Raw genomic sequence first — 15,770 nt, 5'->3', positions numbered from 1 at the left:
CCATCTGAACACGATAGGAGGCCTTTTGTGGGGAAGGGGTTGCTAAAGAGCTTTTAATGTGACACTATGTCACATGCACAGAACCTTTTGGAAGCCTCCCAAAAAGGTTTTGCCCCAAAATATATATTTTTAAACAAAAAAATGCTGGCACATCCCCACATTGGTGGACTTGCAAGTTAATCTATATATTGTTGTTGAAAAGACCCAAAACCATCATGATGTGACTAGGAATGAAGGTGAACCAGAAATGCACAAAATCAATAAAAGTGACCTGGAAGTGCCCCAAAATGAACAAGAGGTCACCCCAAATGGTATGAAATGACTCAAAAACAGTAGGAAGTGACCCTGAATAGCACCAAATTCAGCAGGAAGGTCTCCAGAAATTGTATGTATCTGCTTAAATACTAGAAATACAAATACAGACCTGACCTTTTTAAAATCAATACATGTATATTTCAACACACAATTTTCTCGAAGAAGTGAAAGTCAGCTGGCCCACAGACAAACGCATAACGGCAGAAAGTGCATAGTCGCTACGCTTCAGATCACACGTTCCACTATTGAAAAACACTGTTATGACGAGAGGCATTACTTTGATTTAATAGACTGTGTGCTGAAAACCATGGATAATGAAAGGTATATTTTGAACATGTGCTAGACACTAAAAGCATTTTTTGAAAGAACCATGTCCAATTGATGTGTTCATTTCATGGCCACGGCACTGAATTTGGACTAACTTTAAAATGTAAATAAGAGACACGACACATTTAGGGTTTATTCAGGTGATGCGTGTTCAAAATAACATGAGCTAATGCTAAATATATGCAACAACATCCCTGCCGTGTGAAAATAACCTTATCTGTGCAAAGGTGCCACTGGAAGGGTCACATGTGTATGTGTCTTTCCAGTGCATGAGGGAAAGCATGATGTAAGGGCTATGAAGCATGGGATCAGTCCATGACAAGAATAGATAAGAGGCCTGATGAATGCCATGGAATTTACTGATGAGGGCATTCTGCTTCAGCCAAAGTTTTGACAACACCAAAAAGGAGGACACTTGTGAGGAAAGAAAAGAATTGCAATTCCAAATGAACTAAATGTACTAACCACAATCAATTTTTTACCTAATAACAATGGTATTATTATTATAGACTTTCATTACAAGACAATTTATCAATAATATACCGATAACCTGATCTAGTCTAATGTATAACAGAAAAGGATACAATTCTGGGGGGTATGCATTATTTCTTTTACATTATCCTTCAGAACATTTATGGCTTTAAATGTGAAAACTAAATTTTATCAATACAAATAAATGCAAAATCAGGGGAAAACAAACAGAACTGTCATGAAAACACCATGTAACATTTGCATTTCTTATTTTACACCAGGCCTGTCTGGATTTTCTCCAAATACTACTCCGTTTTCGTCCCACATTCCAAAAACATGCATTGGATTGGATTAGATAACTTTATTCATCCTGTATTCGGGAAATTTCATTGTCACAGTAGCAAGAGGGTGAGAATGCAGATACAGGAAAGACATAGTTACCCATAGTTACAAGTCAGACTGTACAGTTGCAAAGGCTACAGAACAACAAAGCAAAAGCACAAAGTCCAAAGCAAAGCAAAGTAAATGGGATCATTAAGAATCACCAAATCAAATCATTAAGACAGATTTGACACTCTAAATTGTCCCTAGGTATGAGTGTGAGGGTGAATGGTTGTTTGTCTCCTTGTGCCCTGCGATTGGCTGGCCACCAATTCAGGGTGTCCCCCGCCTCTGGCGCAAAGTTGGTTTGGATGGGCTCTGGCACCCCCTGCGACCTAAGCGAGGATAAAGCGGTTCAAAAATGAGATGAGACAAAAGACAAGAGCTGATAAGTATTACCAACTTTGGAAAATTATTCAGTGGTGCCTACAAATTGACAATACTACATCAAATGTCGAGGTAAAATAGTACTGTTTCTCATTTCTCACTGTAGCTGCAGCAAGCACTGATGAGCACACTGTAGTATGTTGCATTCAGATGCAACTCCAAAAGGGAGGACAAATAAATGCCCTGCTTGGAGGTATCAAGATGCAAGGCCCACTACGCATAATGTTAGATGTAGAACTACATGATCATTTCTGAATCACCCATAACCATTTTAGTTCAAGTTGTTTGTGAAAGCAATTGTCAGCTGCTATTTTCAGCAATGTTGTCAGTGATTACCAGTAAGTGGAAATGGCACTTCTATTGGTGTCAACTTTGTTATGCAGTTGCTGTTCATGAAGAAATAGCCTCATTGTGTGTCCCAGCTGCTGGTAATTTGACTAATTGACTATTGTTTTTGGTGTTATTTGTATGAGGAAATCAGATTTTTCAAATATGTTCTGTTTCATTTAACTGAGTAGTTACATCTGTGATGACAGGGGATGAGCTTTTACCGCTGTCTTTGTCATCACTTATCATGTGTGACATTCTTCACATGCACTGGCCAGTACTGACACTCTGACAAATGTGTCATCATCATCAGTGGAATGGAGATAGATCACCAGAAAGCGATTTCTGTATACTAGTTAACTTGGGATTTTGTAGTTCATTCATTCATTCATTCATTCATTTAACGTCCCACAAGGGTCGTGGTGTGTGCTGGAGCCTGTCACAGAAACAGGCAGGGGCACCCCGAATTGGTTGCAAGCCAAACTCAGGGAACAATGAATCTCACAACCAGTCATGCTCACAATTACACAGTGGTGGGCCGTCAGGGCCTGCAAAGCCTTCTCTGCTGGTGTAAAAAAGTATCTGAATAGCAGACTGATGTTAATTATGTTTTGTCCATGAATACTTATTAAATAATTCAAAATTGTCTGTCAGCTTCCTTACATTGATTTTCCCCTGGTTGCGCTGCAGATGTGGGTTTTCATACTGAAGCATTTAAACAATCAGATTTCAGCCATTATTTGTTGCCAGGGTCAGAAATCCACTTGGATGCTTTCACAATCAGTTAAAATAAGCGTGGATAAAACTGTTGTTTTAACCAATCAGATTTCGAGTTGGCGACACCAAGGCTCTCTCACAGGCGTAGGGATACGTCATCGCTTTCACCAACTATGATTGGCTAGTGATAGAGTGGACTAGCCAAAGCTACCAAACTGTATCTGGAGCGAGCTGCACAAGCAAATATATTGTTGTGTTGATTTAAAGGCGGTTTTGTCAATCTGCAATGGCTGAAGGAGGAGAAGAAATGGATTTGTTTGCAGAATTACCGTCAAAGCCATTCTAAAGACCGACTTTTCAAGAAAAGCTGGACATCATTAAGAAAGGTCGGACAACTCCAAAGCAAGCAAGCTTGTCACACTTGTCGGTTTGAAGTTCACGGCCCGCCACTGCAATTACACCAACACAGAGTGATAATTGAACCCATACTGCCCAGGCAGAAGAATCACTGCACCAACAGGTGGCTTGATTTTGTTTTCTACCTGGTAAATTGTCAGGTTTTCTCCAGAAATCTGGCAAAGCATTATGGTAAAGAATACGGATATCGTCAATATGATCATGTGATCAGAAATCGGGCCCATCACGTTATTTTCAGAGTATCAAAACCAATAATTTAATCTAGTTTTTATTGTTTATTTCATCCTTGAGGATTATCCTATTGGCTGCAATTGACGCCAAGAAACGCCTACTTCATTTTGACTGGGAGGTCAAATAGGCAGGCTTTTGGGGAGAAAAATACAAGTAAACCAAAAGTACAATGCAATTCAGTGCAATGGCAGAGAGCAGGGTTTCTTTATACATCATAATATTTCGTCTTTACACTTTCAACTGTATCACCAGATGCTGTCAAAATATGTATAATTTAAATACTCTTTGGCATTCTTTTCACCAGACAAAGCCCACCAGGCTTATAAAACAAAGTAATTAAGAATTAAATGTTGGTGAAGCTCTGATATAATTGTGACATTTACCAGTTGGTTAACATTCCTTTCAGGCTTCCTCATCTCAGTTATGCAAACTGTTGTTTAAATGACAGGTTGCTTAAGTGCTAATTAAGGATATTAATGGAGGGGAACCAGAGCAAAGCCCACTTCATGTGAGTGACCGTTAGCAGGTTTAAATGTCAGTAAGTAAAAAATAAATAAATTAATTAAAATAGTTTCTAAACTAATTTAATTTTTTCAGAGATCAGAAAACAATAGAACTTTTTTTTTTGGAATGGGGGTATTGTCGTGTCATATATTGAGGTTGGAAAATGTCCAAACTAAAATGACTTTGAGAACAAATTAAAATCTTTAAAAGCATGAAATCCTAATGAAATAGAAGAAAGGGAATATGTGTTAATTGAGTATTTTGATCTGAATGTGACAAGGCTACAAATATCAATTTTTTCATTTAAAATAAAAACGCTGCCCTTAGGCCGGAATCCATTTAGTATAATGGCCCTCCTGTGGAGAGGCTGTTCAAATTGCAATTAGCAGCCATATACCTCCACACGTCAGGTCCGCTTTACGAGGTCCAGGGCTAATTGTTACAGTCCATAAAATCACTCCAATAAGCACTAGGAAGTGAGTCTAATTAACCTTTGACATCCTTTGATGGATGTGATATCCCATTTCAGATTCACTTTCTGCCTTTACAGTTTACAGCATATGAATAAAATTGGGTCATTTTTATATCTCAAATGTACTTTAGTGGGTGGCCCGGTGGAGCGAGTGGTTAGCGCGCCGGCTTCACATCTCTGTGATCCTGGGTTCAAATCTAGGTCACGTCCAAATGTGGGTTTCCTCCGGGTACTCTGGTTTCCTCCCACATAAAAAAACGGAGTTCCCTGAGAAAATCCCCAGGGAGAATATTAAAAAAAAACATGCTTGGTAGGCTGATTGGACACTCTAAATTGCCGCTAGGTATGGGTGTCCGTGTCCTTGTGCCTTGCGATTGGCTGGCCACCGATTTAGGGTGTCCCCCGCCTCTGGCCTAGAGTCAGCTGGGATAGGCTCCAGCATCCCCCGTGACCCTAATGAGGTTAAAGCAGTTCAGAAAATGAGATGAGAAAGAATGTACATTAGCAACTGGAATCAATGGCTGTGCCACAAACCGCCCCAGAAACATAACCATAGTTTGTGTTTTTGGTTTCACGAAACAACAATTTATTGTGTCACTAGAACATAAAATTACTGGGCAATAGTCACAGGTGTCGCGTAGGCCACGTACTCTTGATTTTGGGGCATTTACAGTTTGCTTCCCGTTGATTTTGTGCCACTTTTAGTTTATTTCTAGGAGATTTATAGGGTCTTAATTTTGGGGTTATTAATAGTCTCTTCCTGTTGATCATGTGTCTCTGATTGTTGATTTTCTACATGAGTTAATGTTAACTTTAGGGGACATTTTCAGGTTACTTTTTGTTCATTTTGCATCACATCCTATTGGTTTTGGAGCATTGGACTATTTCCGAAGGAACTTTCACATCAAACAGCAAATGGCTGTATTCCTAATAATGAAACATCATTACAGATGACTCCATTCTCATTCACTTGTGTCTACATGTACTCCCGCTCGTTAGACCATTAGCCACACATCATTAATTTTCCAACCACAGTGACGTCAACAGGTTGTCTATAAAGACTTTACCTGGTCGCGCTGAAACCCACAACAACACCAAGAAGAGGACAGGCAAGTCGCACTCCAGAAGAAAGAAAAATAAAAGCATGAATCTGACTTTGTCATTTTGTTGCTTCAATCTACTTTTAATTTTTGATTATGGTCGAGGCAAACCCAACTCTGATATACAGGTAGGATCTCTTCTTTTTCAACTACAAATACAGATTTTTCTAAATGTTTTTTTCTCTTTGTTGTCCTCCTCTTTGGACAGAGTTTAAAGCAGATTTTGGACAAACTCAATGACGTGCCTCTTCAGTCTTCAGAGGAGATGCAAGATCTCACCAATGATGCCGAGAAATCAAAGCACGGCAATCTGGAGGCGGACGCGCTGGACTCCGATGACTCCAACAAGTCGGCAATGGAGGCAAAAGCGGATGTCCTAGCTCTTCTTTTCAAAGACCTCTTGCGGACGTCCAAGCGCTCCTGGAGCCGCTACAGGAAAGGCGGACTAAGGAGCTGTTTCGGCGTACGCTTGGACAGAATTGGGTCATTCAGCGGATTGGGCTGTTGAGGGTACATATTTATTGTTGATTGGTAGCGTAGAAAGTCGTTTTGGATGTCAATTTAAATGAACACATTTTCAATGTATAACATTCTCTAATACAAATAAAGCAGTTTGCTCTCGTGGCATTTCCGATGAGCTCATTGGCTGCCATTGATGTTGATAAAACGATTAGATTATAGTTTAAAATATTAAAAGGCTTTATATTGAACACACTATAACATTGTCAAATGAACATTTCTCAAACTGCCATTGATGGGGATGGATGTCCAAAGCATTTTGACTGGGCAGGTTGGCCGTGACCAATTGTAATATACAGCATTTCCAAGTTAATTCACGATGATGTTTGGTCACTTTCTGATCATTTTGGTGCAATTCAAGGAAGTTTTTTTGTCGAAAATAATGACCACCAATTGACATACACTGAAAGAGTTGATTAAAAACTGCATACAATTGATTTTGATCATTTATGTAGGATCAAAAAAACGATTGTGTAAAAAGAACCTAGGAAAATTTTAGTTTAATATTTTACTATAGTGGATGCCATGTTTTAGGTATCATTATATAACCACTACACAATCAGAAGGCTCGGAACAAAATATTTCAACGTAATTTGTAATCCTATTTTGTGTTGCATAACTGACTTAAGAAAAAATGCATTTTTATTTATTTTTTTGCTCCATTCAAACCATTTTTGTGCTAATTACTCTCCCCAACTCAAAATGGATTGGACGTCGATCGTCAATATAATAGCAGCAAAACGTGATTACTCAATGCCAGCTATCCCAATTGAAAAGGATTTCATGTCTAATACTATCAATATTGAGTTAACCTATGATGACATTTTAATATCGAGGTCCAGAGCTTCCTTTTATTCTTCATCATAATTCAATTCTCTTCTGTCAACAGGTTTATGGGATGATGATCCAGCAAGTATTAAACCACGATCAACACTTTACACACCTCTGTAAATTTTCCTAAACGTGTGCAAGTTTATCTATTGTTATTTTGTGTGTAAAAACCGATTGCTTTCAAATATATAGTAAAGCAATAAAAGTATTTGGCATATAAGTGAGCGTGTCTGTCCAACCATTCACCCACAAATCCATCCAATATATATTGCAAAATATTCATATCCTGCACACTAGTGTTGAAATGATTAACCGATATTTTCTTAAACTATTTTCCCAGTTTTTTTTACATGTTAAAAATATTCAAATTATAATTTAAAAAAAACGTAGAATTTTCTTCTGACACTTTCAATGAATTTTTGGTGGGAAAAATATGGCTATATTCCTAAATAATATTTCAATTGTATGAGGTTATTATTGATTATTTTTTGTTTCCCATATATATATATATATATATATATATATATATATATATATATATATATATATATATATATATATATATATATATATATATATATATATATATATATATATATATATATATATATATATATATATATATATATATATATATATATATATATATATATATATATATATATATATATATATATATATATATATATATATATATATATATATATATATATATATATATATATATATATATATATATATATATATATATATATATATATATATATATATATATATATATATATTTATATATATATATATATATATATATATATATATATATATATATATATATATATATATATATATATATATATATATATATATATATATATATATATATATATATATATATATATATATATATATATATATATATATATATATATATATATATATATATATATATATATATATATATATATATATATATATATATATATATATATATATATATATATATATATATATATATATATAATAACCTCATACAATTGAAATATTATTTAGGAATATAGCCATATATATATATACATTTGTTATTTTTTTTTTTTCATGCAACACCCCTATGTATTTATTTATTTACTTACTTATTAATTACCTATTTATTCATGTCTAAAATGACTTTTTCTGTGTCTGTATTCTCACCCCCTTGCTACCCGGAGAGTGAATTTCCCAAATACGGGATGAATAAAGTTATCTAATCTAAATTGTTAAGCTCTTTATCTTTTTCACTGTCTGTCACTCCCAGACCCCCACAATGTGGTCATTTACTACTACTCCCCGTAGCTCTGTGACAACAATGTCCCGTGTTAGGGCTGTTTCTGGTAGGTGTGTGAATGCCACTATGTCATATGCACGTCTGCCTGGGAGTCAATCCTTTAAAGGGAGCCATTTCCGACAGCATATGCTATCAGCACCAGGTGTCAGGAATGCCAGCCCAATTCCTGACATACCCACATGGTTAGAGCCACTGTATAAAAGAGCAGAAGTTGGTCCTGTGGGTTCCATCACTGACAAGCGATTCAGCAAACAATCTCTAAAAGCTTCAAATACTCCACAAAGCAATATGGCTTTTTCTTCGTGCCTTGTCTTTGGCCTTTTTTGCATCTTGAACCTCCAGCTCTCTAGCACTTATCCTTTGAGCACTAGCTTGACCTCCAGCGACATGGACATATTAAGGGTAAACTCATGAACCCAAAAGAAATGTTCTCTGATAGTGATTCTAGCTTTTTATTAACCTCCATCCTGGCATTTTAGGTTCTCCTGAACAGATTTGAAGAGTCACTTCCAGAGCAGAGGCCAACCAACCCTCTTGACGACACGGAAACAGAAGCCAATGTGCAGCAGCCACTGGATCCGTCATATGAAGAATTAATCAGGGAGTTGTTGTCCGCCAAAAACCTGAAGAGCATCCGTAGCGACTCCACCAGGAGAGCTTCTGGTTGCTTCGGTCGCCGTATAGACCGAATCGGTTCCATGAGCTCCCTCGGCTGCAACAGTGTTGACAAACACAGTAAGTAGGCAGTAAATCAAACAGCTCCCATTGGGGGTTTACAGGAAAAACTGTCAAAAGTACTAAAAGTGTGCTGTCTTTGCAGATGCAAATGGCCGGTGAAGTCTTATCATCAACAACCTTGTGGAATGCCCAATGCTAATAAAAGTCATTTGATTAATTATAATTTATTACCAATCATTTAAGTTATTATGTTTTTTTGTGTGACTTACATGTGTATTTATTTTAAAGTATGTGAAATACTTTGCCCATGAATGTATCAATAAATGTTTACAATTGCAGGGAATTGGAATGGAGCACTCTTTTCTGACAGCAATTTTACATTGTCACTAAACACTTGAAAATGCCTTTACTGGAAAAATCAGTTCTCCCATTGGTCATTTCCTATTCATTTCCGCGGAATTTTTGTTTTTTTTTCAAGTTGAGCACTTGTTTATTCGCCCCAACCAGTCCAAATACATTTCACGTCTAGCGCCTTCAACCACATTGAAAAAGTGAACTTTCACAGGTAATTCTCCCAGTGTACATTAATTGGATTTATACCATTATCAATGGCAGGCAAAAAGTTCATTATAGGTGACTTTCTCCTTAATTTCATGGCACTTACTGCAGATTTTAGATCATTTCTTGTGGATTTCTGGGCAGCTCAGGCTCAATTCCTGTTCAGTCATTACTTGCTGTAGATTTGGGGTCTTTTTTGAGTCACTTCCTGTTGATAGCGTGTCATTTTTTTCACTTATGGAAAATGAATGGGGCCATACAAATAATTGGGAATGTTTTAGTGGAACAATACATTTTTGGATAAAAAAAATGCATAAAACTTTTGCTTGTTTTGATTTCATGATTTTTTTTCATATGAACATAATCTCAATCACACAAAAAACAGGTGGACGGGTTACATTCTGAAATTTAGAATTTGTTTGCGTACCGTAAATGTTATGAGCAAAATCCAAACAGAGCTTGAATTTTTGGATCGATCCTGTTGGAGTTATTGTGTTTAATGAATTTTCTTATTTATGGCTGTGTTACATCATATTGAGTAATGGCAGCCATTTTAGCAGAATAAAATTTTATGAATCCATTTGGATTGTAACACAAACTATTCTTTGTCTAATCACAGGACCCCAATAAAACTTTGTGCTTTACGAGCACAAAGCTCTCCACAAAAAGATCGTGCCTTTTTCTCCAGTTAGTGTTGACATTAATTGAATTTTACAGCCAAAAGATTCAAAGTTGGAACAGAATATTGGAATATTATATGCGGGGAGCTTTATTATTTCAAAGCATCTCCACAATTATGAAGTCAGTTTCCAATCAAAAACTTCAATTACAAAATATCCCCAAAAATACAAATACATACTCCTACTGGAAGATGTAGACAATATCATCAATAATGTCAATTTGGAGTGGTCATTCAGATCACCATCCATATTGTTGGGATGTGAGAGTAAACCCAAGTATACACAGCAAATAAACTAAATTAAAGATAAAGTTCTGCTACTACATTTCAGCACCATGGAGAGCACCAGCAACACTGTTTGCTAAGAATTTAATGAAGTAGTGTTGCATCAATATAATTTTTTTGGGGGGTGGGGGTGCTTACGATATAGATTCTGTTATTGATCAGATAAATCTGAATCAAAAACTGTTTTTTATCTTTTTTCAAATATACAAAAATGCTAAATCATCATTTGAATGTAATGTTAGTGTATCATGGAGTAGTTAGACAGTGTTTATTCATTGGCTGTCATTCATGTTGTTAGACATTCAACTATTTTAATTGGACTTCATATGGATTGGACAACTATTCGCGCTAAACTGTGATTGGGAGATTCTTTATTTGAACTTTAATTAATTTCAAGAGAACCAAATATGTCAAATTTTTGTGGTATTAACTTTCCGTCAATATCCGTAAATAGGGCGGCCCGGCTGCTAAGTGGTTAGTGCGTTGGCCTCACAGTGGGGGACCTAAGTTCAAATCCAGGTCGGTGCATCTGTGTGGAGTTTGCATGTTCTCCATGGGCTTGTGTGGGTTTTCTACGGGTACTCCGGTTTCCTCCCACACTCCAAAAAAATGCATGGTAGGCTAATTGGACAGTCTAAATTGCCCTTAGGTATGAGCCTGAATGGTGGTTTGTTTCCTTTTGGCCTGCGATTGGCTGGCCACCAATTCAGGGTGTCCCTCTGGCCCGAAGCCAGCTGGGATAAGATCCAGTCCCCCCTGTGAACCTAGTGAGGATAAAGCGGTTGAGATTTTTTTTAATGTATTTTTTTATATTACAGTATGTATAAACATACATTTGATTATTCCTAAACATTGTGAAGGGAGTATCGTACTGCGATGTTGCCTTGCTTCTCTTGGCCCTCAAGATCCTTAAATAACACATTCATGAATTGATTAGCTTCAGAATAAGACAATATGTAAAACTAGTTCTAGTTTCTCCAATTGTGAAGGGTATATTTCTTAAACTATGCGGAAAAATGATATAGTGTCCCTTTTGACTTAAGGGTCATAGGAGAATGTAGTAGAATCTTTTCTCAAGGTCATGAATAGCTTCGAAAAACATTGACCTAGAATGAAAGATCCCAGTTACCTACTATGGTGCTTGTCTGCATGCACAGGGCATTCCTGTGTCTAAACACCACGTCTGAGCTCACAGTTTGGAGATGACTTCTGAGGTCATGCTACCGTTGGCTAGGAGGGATGTATGTATATCTTAGGACCCCCCCCCCCCCCAACCCACCCTCTCACACACACCAGTCACTTCCGAGCACCACTTGAAATTACATCTGACTTATCATGCCGAAGTGTTAGAATGTCCATGTGCTGATATGCAAGAGGAGGAGCCATTGACGCCGTCAACTAATTGCATACCCGTGCGAGCGTATAAAATCGGGTTCCGGCGTCGTTTATAATTGCATTTCAAGGATATCATGAGGGTTTGGGTCCTGTGGGGCCTTCTGCCTCTGCTGTGTCAATACACAGTAGTTAGTGGCCATTTTTTGGGAAGGACGTCAACAGCTGATGACTTGGTCCAACTCAAGGTAAGACTCATATGGGGAATATCATTCAACTTGAAGTTGATCTATTTGGGTTTAATTTATAGTTACATTTTTTATTAACTGTCAGAGGTGGTGAATATGTGGCTCTTGAGCCACACGACGCTAATGGCCAAAAGAAATGTGGCCCTTTGCTTCTTATCATATTTTGTATATACTGTGGCTACTTGCTTCATTACATGTTTCTCTTAATTGTATTCTATCTTAAAATGTACTCAAATTCATCAGCTTCCATTAAAATCAAATAATTAATTCTATTTTAAAATGATTTGTCAGATTGGATTTTTTTTATGCTGCTTCTGGCGTAAGGGACCGCCAATCATCGACATGGGTGTGGCTCTTTGACTTTTGAAGATTTTTGTCCTTTGTGTCTAACTTGTTTGCCACCCCTGGTCTATAATATCATATAAAATATCGACATTCATTATTTAAGTGCAATCTTACTCTAAACACATCACCCTCAGAATATTTATGATACATAAGGTTCTCTATTTCCGTGCCAAATGGAATTTCCAATCATGGTAATTATGTTTGGCTGGAAAGATCGCTAACTATTCAGTGTTCTCATTTTTGACATTTGCCACATCATTAATTGACTAAGTAGGATCGCGAGGGGTGCTGGAGCCTATCCCAGCCAACGATTACCACCAGGCAGGGGACACCCAATCATAGGACACAAGGAGATGTACAACTATTAATGCTTATACTCGTACCTAGGGGCAATTTTGAGTGTTCAACCAGCCTACCATGCATGTTTGTGGGATGTGGGAGGAAATTGGAGTACCCTGAGAAAACCCACCCATCCCGGGGAGAAGATACAAACTACACACAGGAAAGTTGGAACTCACTAAGCTTGAACTTTCAATACCAGAATTGGCACACAGCCAAAACATAAAGTATACTTTGGCTTCAATTGAAAGGTTTTATTAGCTTTATTTTGAGATTTAAAAAAGATAAATAAGAGTAGCCCGGTGGGGCGAGGGGTTAGCGCGTCGGACTCACAGTTCTGGGGTCCTGGGTTCAAATCTATGTCACGTCCACCTGTGTGGGGTATGCTTGTTCTCCCCAGGCCTGCATGGGTTTTATCCGGGTACTCTGATACCCTCACAAATTACAAAGACATGCATGATTGGACACTCTAAATTCCCCCTAGGGAGGAGTGTGAGGGTGAGCGGTTGTTTGTCTTCTCGTGCCCTGTGATTGGTTGGCCACCGATTCAGGGTGTCCCCCGCCTCTGGCCCGGAGACAGCTGGGTTAGATTCCAGTACCCCCAACCCTAAAGCGGTTCAGAAAATTGAGATGATTTCTGTAATCCTCCATCTTATGTTGAGAACAATTTAATTTTTCGTTATTCATTTATTTATTTTCTATGCCTCTTATCCTCACTGGGTGTGTGTTGGGAGGGCGAGGTAGGGGTGCCGGATGGCGGGGGGATATCCCCCCAACGACGGGCCCCTAGTTTGGGATCCCCTAATTGATGACCAGCTAATAGCAGAAATGTAGTTTCAATTGTATTCTTTTATTTCCTTTGTGAATGAATACAAGCAATTCTGCAAGATTCCATTGCCAACTTGCTCTCTACCAACAGTCTTTGCTTGAGCGCTTCGAGGAGACTCTGGCAGAAGCCGCTCAAGAGGACACCTCTGAAACAGATTATGCTACGACCAACCAAGAACCAGAACGCACCCAGTCCAACCGAGGGTGGAACACGGAGCTGGAAAGGGACCGAGAAACTGTGACCGCGGAACGATCCCAATCAGCAGCTGAAAACCAGAACCGGGCCTCGCTTCAGAGGAACCGTCTAATGGACCTGCTGCTGACGGCCAGAAAGCGGGCGTCAGGCTGCTTTGGTGCCAGAATGGACCGGATAGGGAATGCCAGCGGTCTAGGCTGCAACACGGGTAGAGGTGAGTAAATTCTTCGTATATATATTTGTAAAAAAATAATAATTAAAAAACAGAAACAAACAAAACTGAAAATAACATTTAAAAAATTTGTTATCACACTATATAATTTATATGTACCTTGTTTCTCCCTCCATCAAGACACCTGAATCCAATAATCACCATCGTTATCAAGCTTCTGGACAGCTTGCTGATGAGTTGATTATTGAATTCAGGTGTTTTAGAAGAGAGAGATATGGAGAAAAAACTGTAAAGGAGCTCTTGAGGACCGGATTTGGACACCCCTGACTTATTTGTTGTTGTTTTTTATGAAATCATCCATTTTACTAAACTGCCATAGTAGATGAATCAACTTTACTACACACAAATAATGCTTTAATTTTTGGAGGCCGTTGACGAGGATCTGAATTGGGATCGCTCCCAGAACTACAGAAATATATATACTATATATTATATGTATATTGATATTGAAAGTTTCTGTTTTTGTGTTCTTTTTTCCAGGATAAGATGACTTTTCTGTGGGAGCCTCCAGTTATTTCACTGAAGTTTAGTCAATTTAAAATATACATATATGATATTATGTACATTGAAAAAACTGACTGTGTACCCTTAAATGTCAAAGTAATTAATCATTTGAAGAGTGTTTGACGTTGTATGCTGTAAAACAATGGCACACCATGATTGCATGTGGGCTGCTTATCATTTAAAAAAATATGAATAAAACAGTATTTTATCTATGTATTTCTCTGCCTTCAGAAATATATTCATGTCATTACACACAGAAAATATTATGGTTATTTCTTTCAAGGTAAAATGTAGCTTTTTGCAAACAGTGCTGAGGTTATACCACATTCTAATGTTTTTTCATTCATTCATACATTCATTTTTCAACCGCTTTATCCTCAGGAGAGTCACGGGGGGTGCTGGAGCCTACCCCAGCTGACTTCAGGTACGAGGCAGGGGCCCACCTGGTGGCCAGCCAATCACAGGGCACGAGGAAACAAACATCCATTCATGTTCAATGTTATACCTAGGGGCAATTTAGTGTGTGCAACCACCATACCATGCATGTCTTTGGAATATGGGAAGGAAATGGAGTACCCGGAGAAAACCTACAAAGGCCCGGGGAGAACATGCAAACTCCACACAGGTGGACACACCTGGATGCAACCAAGGATTCCAATTTTGAACATGACCTATATAAGTTCATTCAAACCAATTATTTTATGATTTTCCAAATTAAATAAATGATTTGGTTGTATTCCTAGTGTGAATATTATTATAAGAAACAAGGGCTATCTACAACTAGATAAATAGCAATGACCTGGAAATATCCCCAAATCAACAGGAAATGACTTAAATCAATAGAAATTATCCAAAAATAGTCACCAAGGTAAAAGGGAGTGAGCCAATGTCAATGAGGGCACCTGGAAACACCCCCAAAATCAACAGGAAATGACCCAAAAATGCTTCATAAATAATAGAAAGAAACCCATTATCACAGGAAGTGACCCAGAAATGCTTCAAAATTAAAAGTAACAAATCCATTATCCCAGGAGGTAAGTTAAACATTCATACAATGATGTGGCGAGCTAGATTTGGCCCCTGGGCCGCCACTTTGACACGTGTTATAGGTGAATAAATGAATGTGACAAGCAGCTCAACAGGAGTGTTGTTGTAGGTTACATCACAAAGATGGTCACGCTGCTTTGTCAACTTGGATTACATACATCATGTCGTCCACTGACACA

The 15,770-nt window shown here is 37.7% G+C and overlaps 3 protein-coding genes across 4 annotated transcripts; all 3 read left to right on the top strand.

Annotated features, from left to right (window-relative positions):
• The first annotated feature begins 4,909 nt into the window (after positions 1–4,909).
• On the top strand, positions 4,910–7,362 carry nppal (natriuretic peptide A-like). Of its 2 annotated transcripts, XM_077724241.1 has the most exons (3): positions 4,910–5,777; positions 5,858–6,159; positions 7,058–7,362. In XM_077724241.1, exons 1-2 carry the CDS (start codon positions 5,694–5,696, stop codon positions 6,155–6,157), a joined length of 384 nt encoding a protein of 127 aa, XP_077580367.1. In that variant the 5' UTR covers positions 4,910–5,693; the 3' UTR covers positions 6,158–6,159; positions 7,058–7,362. The 2 variants fall into 2 exon arrangements, with proteins under 2 accessions (XP_077580367.1, XP_077580359.1); XM_077724233.1 differs by lacking the exon at positions 7,058–7,362 and having other exon boundaries at positions 5,858–6,974.
• Positions 7,363–8,608: 1,246 nt separating this feature from the next.
• On the top strand, positions 8,609–9,063 carry nppb (natriuretic peptide B). The gene is made up of 2 exons (XM_077724683.1): positions 8,609–8,722; positions 8,800–9,063. The coding sequence occupies exons 1-2, from the start codon at positions 8,609–8,611 to the stop codon at positions 9,061–9,063; spliced, it is 378 nt and encodes a 125-aa protein (XP_077580809.1).
• A 2,926-nt stretch (positions 9,064–11,989) lies between these two features.
• nppa (natriuretic peptide A) lies at positions 11,990–14,525 on the top strand. Its single transcript, XM_077730607.1, has 3 exons — positions 11,990–12,100; positions 13,704–14,022; positions 14,521–14,525. Exons 1-3 carry the CDS (start codon positions 11,990–11,992, stop codon positions 14,523–14,525), a joined length of 435 nt encoding a protein of 144 aa, XP_077586733.1.
• The last annotated feature ends 1,245 nt before the right edge of the window (positions 14,526–15,770 follow it).

This window comes from Stigmatopora nigra, chromosome 1 (assembly GCF_051989575.1).
Source record: "Stigmatopora nigra isolate UIUO_SnigA chromosome 1, RoL_Snig_1.1, whole genome shotgun sequence".
NCBI classification, from domain to species: domain Eukaryota; kingdom Metazoa; phylum Chordata; class Actinopteri; order Syngnathiformes; family Syngnathidae; genus Stigmatopora; species Stigmatopora nigra.
This window is presented reverse-complemented; position numbering and strand designations above follow the sequence as displayed.

What these genes read in the sequence shown, in the direction of transcription:
- nppal (XM_077724241.1), top strand. Translation starts at nt 5,694, where the DNA reads ATGAATCTGACTTTGTCATTTTGTTGCTTCAATCTACTTTTAATTTTT. An exon ending in AACCCAACTCTGATATACAG is followed by an intron (nt 5,778 to 5,857) that starts GTAGGATCTCTT and finishes CTCTTTGGACAG; the next exon opens with AGTTTAAAGCAGATTTTGGA.
- nppb (XM_077724683.1), top strand. Translation starts at nt 8,609, where the DNA reads ATGGCTTTTTCTTCGTGCCTTGTCTTTGGCCTTTTTTGCATCTTGAAC. An exon ending in GCGACATGGACATATTAAGG is followed by an intron (nt 8,723 to 8,799) that starts GTAAACTCATGA and finishes CTGGCATTTTAG; the next exon opens with GTTCTCCTGAACAGATTTGA.
- nppa (XM_077730607.1), top strand. Translation starts at nt 11,990, where the DNA reads ATGAGGGTTTGGGTCCTGTGGGGCCTTCTGCCTCTGCTGTGTCAATAC. An exon ending in ATGACTTGGTCCAACTCAAG is followed by an intron (nt 12,101 to 13,703) that starts GTAAGACTCATA and finishes CTCTACCAACAG; the next exon opens with TCTTTGCTTGAGCGCTTCGA.